Below are 3,396 nucleotides of genomic sequence, written 5' to 3'. Positions count from 1 at the left end.
GGGGGCTGCAGGGAGGGCGGCAGCTCCTGCACTGGAGGCCAGCCCGGCGGGTACTGGAAGGGAGCTGGTTTCTCAGGCAGAGCACTGGGGGGTGCAAGGGGCAGAGGTGAGAGGGGCTCAGTGGTCAGCAGGGCCCTGCTCTGGGGCTGAGCTTCCCTGTGCCCCTCCGCCAGCCCCAGCCCTCAGGCTCCCTGTCCCCTCCTGCCCCCAGCTCTCCACTCCTCACACAGCTGGGTTTGAGGAGAACAAACAGCACCAGATGTTCCTTTCCGAGCAGGCTGAATCCCAAAGCCAGCCGTGCACTTCCCAAAGGACAAGGACCCCTCGGAAGCGGAGAAGCTGCCAAAGCGATGGGTGTTTGCACAGAAGCACCCTTCAGCAGAGGGAATGGGCTTCCTCCTCCAGCTCACAGCCTGGGAAACACTTCGTGTCCTTCCCTCAAGTTTACTAGTTGAGGCCACTGCAAACACCACACCTGACTGAGGAATTGCAAAGGAAGAAGCATCACTTCCTTGTCTCCAGCTGAGGAAAGTGCTTGGCTGGGGCAGGTTTAAATTCATGGGGAATGAACCTTTCCCATTCATTCCTGGGTGCAGGAAACTCATTTGTTCCTTAGGACAAGCCCTGACAGCGGCCTTCCAACTCCTCAGGCCTCTACCTCTGATCCTGATGGATCTTTTTAATTGTTATGCCAGGAGAAACCTCTTGAATCTCCTTTACATAATGCTCTGGAGCAGCAGCACCCTCCTCTCCCTGCAGAGCTGGTGATGTGGCCAGGAGCCAGCTACACAAGTTGAGTGCAGCGTTTTCTAGGCAGCTAACACAGAGCCAAGCTCTTTGTTGTAATCCTTATCCCCCTGATGGGGAGTTTTCCGGGCTGAGGAGGAGACAGGAGTGCCAGGACACATGCCAACCCCTCTCGGGCAGGAGGAGCCCTGCAGCAGCAGTGTGGTGGGGAGCAGGATGAGGCACACTGCAAGGGGAACAGCAGAGTTATCAAGTAATGAGCTGTTGTGTGAGCAGCAGGACTGATCAATAGGGAGGATGCTGTCTGGGTACTCAATTCCCTGGGGTGTCATAAGATTCAAGTGCTGCCAAAGGTTTGCCTACAGCTGGAGCATTTGGAATGGCTGTCCCATGCAGATTCTGTGGTGCCCAGCAAGGGTCAAGAATATTTCCTTTCCGAAGGCATTAATGGGATCCTCTCCCCTACCCACTTCCATGTTCATGTAACCTGCAGTATCGCAGCATCTTTGAGCCCTCAGACCCCTTTCTGATGGAACTCTGCAAGTGTGCCCCGTGGCAGCTGTGGCAGAAGCCACCCTCAGTGCACTGACAGGCTCCGTTTCCTTCAGGAATCGTGGTAAAAACAATCACCCCCCGGCAGAGCTCCAGCCCTGAGGGAACCCCACAGACTCCACTCAGCAATACCCCAGCTCTGCAGACAGAAACAGCAGAGTGTGACTGAAAATACACCTCAAGTGGAGGCTTCCAAGTGAAGATTGGCCTCTTGAGGCCACCCAGGCTGCAGGAATGATGGGTGGAAGGCACCCTGTGCCAGCGCCTCAGCACCCTCACAGGGAAGAGCTTCTGCCTCAAAGCTCATCTCAATCTCCCCTCTGGCAGGTTCAAGCCATTGTCCTTGGCCTGTCCCTCCAGGCCCTTGTCCAAAGCCCCTCTCCAGGTTTCCTGGAGCCCCTTTAGGCACTGGAGCTGCTCTTAGGTGTCCCCTTCAGGAGCCTTCTCTTCTCCAGCTGACCCAGCCCAGCTCTCTCAGCCTGGCTCCAGAGCAGAGCTGCTCCAGCCCTCGCAGCAGCTTCAGGGCCCCAGATCACTGTCTTTAAGGAAGTACTATCCTTCAGCCAAGGCTGTGCCTGGCCACACGGCCACATCTACTCCAGCACAGCGTTTCCTTGGTGCTGTGTTAAGCTGGCAGTAGCTCCATCCATGACTCCCTGCCAGCTATCCTGCTAGGAAGCCCCTGGCAAGGCAGAGACAGAAACTCAGCTACAGTCACAGGCTGAGGCGTAACACAGCAGCAGCTGTGGAACACGGGCTCCCCAGGCACCAGGAGCACAGGGATTGCCTAGAACAGGCCCTCTTCCCTGGCAGTGCAGCATGACTTCTCTGGCAGGCAAGGCAAAACACAAGAGTTGCCTGGAAAGGCAATGCTGGGGCTGGAGAGCACCGGGGAGAAGAGGAATGAAAGGGGGAGGTGTTGGCAAAGCTGGATAGAAGAGGAGAAGCTTTGAGTAGCTGGTGTTCAGCTCCTGTAGTAGTAGGTTGTTATTGAAAGCAACAACCTTAGAAACTCAGGTCTTGTGCAGCTTTGGAGGCAGCAGGGACCAAGTAGTTATGAACGTCTGGAAATTCCTCTGGGAATGGCCATCTTTTGTAAGAGGAGATCTACCCCGAGATCAAGGGATTCCTGGGCAGGACAAGCAAAATACAGCAAGTGAAGTGTAGGGGGTTGGAAGGTTCTGGCTCTCAGCGAGCACCAGGCAAGGCTAAGGGCAGCCAAGCTGATGGAGAGAACAGAAAGCAACAAGCCCAGACAGGCACCAGAAGGAAGCTCCTGCCCAGACCGAACAGAGGAGAGGACAGGAGCAAACAGATAAAGAACAGAAGAGAGATTTGGCACCTGCCCAAATGTCATCCAATTCAGCCTGCGGCACAGTCAGGTGAGCGAGGGAACAGCAGGACCCGAATCCCAGCGAATGCCGCGAGGAGGAGCTAATTCCAGCCTCTCCCTGGCAGGGATGTGCAGACAGGGCAGGGGAAGATGTAGAAGCTGTCAACAGATGAGACGGGCTCCCGCCACTGAACTCGGTGCGTTAATAATTCAGCACCACGGTGGCACTGTCCTGCCAGGCACTGCTACGTGCTCTGCTTCCGAGGGCAGCAGCCACAGGCAGCCAGGCCTGGCTTGTGCCCTCGGTGCATGGGGAGCCACATCTCTGCTGTGGGCCCACAAGGCTGGAGCCATGTTTGTGTTTGTAGCATGTCCTGAGAGTGGGCACACAGCGCTGGCAGGGCGAGTGTGGAATGAGAGCTCAGGGGGTCCCACTGAGCTGGGACCTCTGACCACCTGCACCTTCTCCTGTCCCCCTGTGCCCTGTGGGGCCAGAAGCAGCAGCCAGTCCGTACCTGTTGCTCTGAGCCGCGGTCAGTCTCTTCGCTCTCTTCTCCAGCCAGTCCTCAATGGTGCCAGGCGGGACATCTGCTCCCTCCTGCCGCAGCTCCTTCGATCTCTGCTCCCCTGGTTGAGAGACAGAGGCTGTCAGACACTCCTGCTGCAGCCCTTTCACTCCATTAACCCACTGCTCATTACCCTGCAGACTTTCCTACGGTGGAGACTTTGCAGTTTGCCTGTGGCAGCCCCTCCTCCTCCCCTGT

General features: G+C 56.8%; 1 protein-coding gene across 1 annotated transcript in view; it reads right to left on the bottom strand.

The window, feature by feature from the left end:
- The window catches only part of LOC104409595 (zinc finger matrin-type protein 5-like), a gene marked incomplete at its 5' end in the record, with an annotated part of 5,731 nt that extends 2,387 nt beyond the window's left edge, over positions 1-3,344 (bottom strand). The window contains 2 exons of the mRNA XM_010019508.1: positions 10-84; positions 3,148-3,344. Coding sequence (XP_010017810.1) covers positions 10-84; positions 3,148-3,344 — 272 coding nt within the window. The remainder of the gene's footprint in view (positions 1-9; positions 85-3,147) is intronic.
- Positions 3,345-3,396: the final 52 nt, after the last annotated feature.

The sequence above is a fragment of the Nestor notabilis genome, unplaced genomic scaffold, assembly GCF_000696875.1.
Source record: "Nestor notabilis isolate BGI_N333 unplaced genomic scaffold, ASM69687v1 scaffold11658, whole genome shotgun sequence".
NCBI classification, from domain to species: Eukaryota; Metazoa; Chordata; class Aves; order Psittaciformes; family Psittacidae; genus Nestor; species Nestor notabilis.
This window is presented reverse-complemented; position numbering and strand designations above follow the sequence as displayed.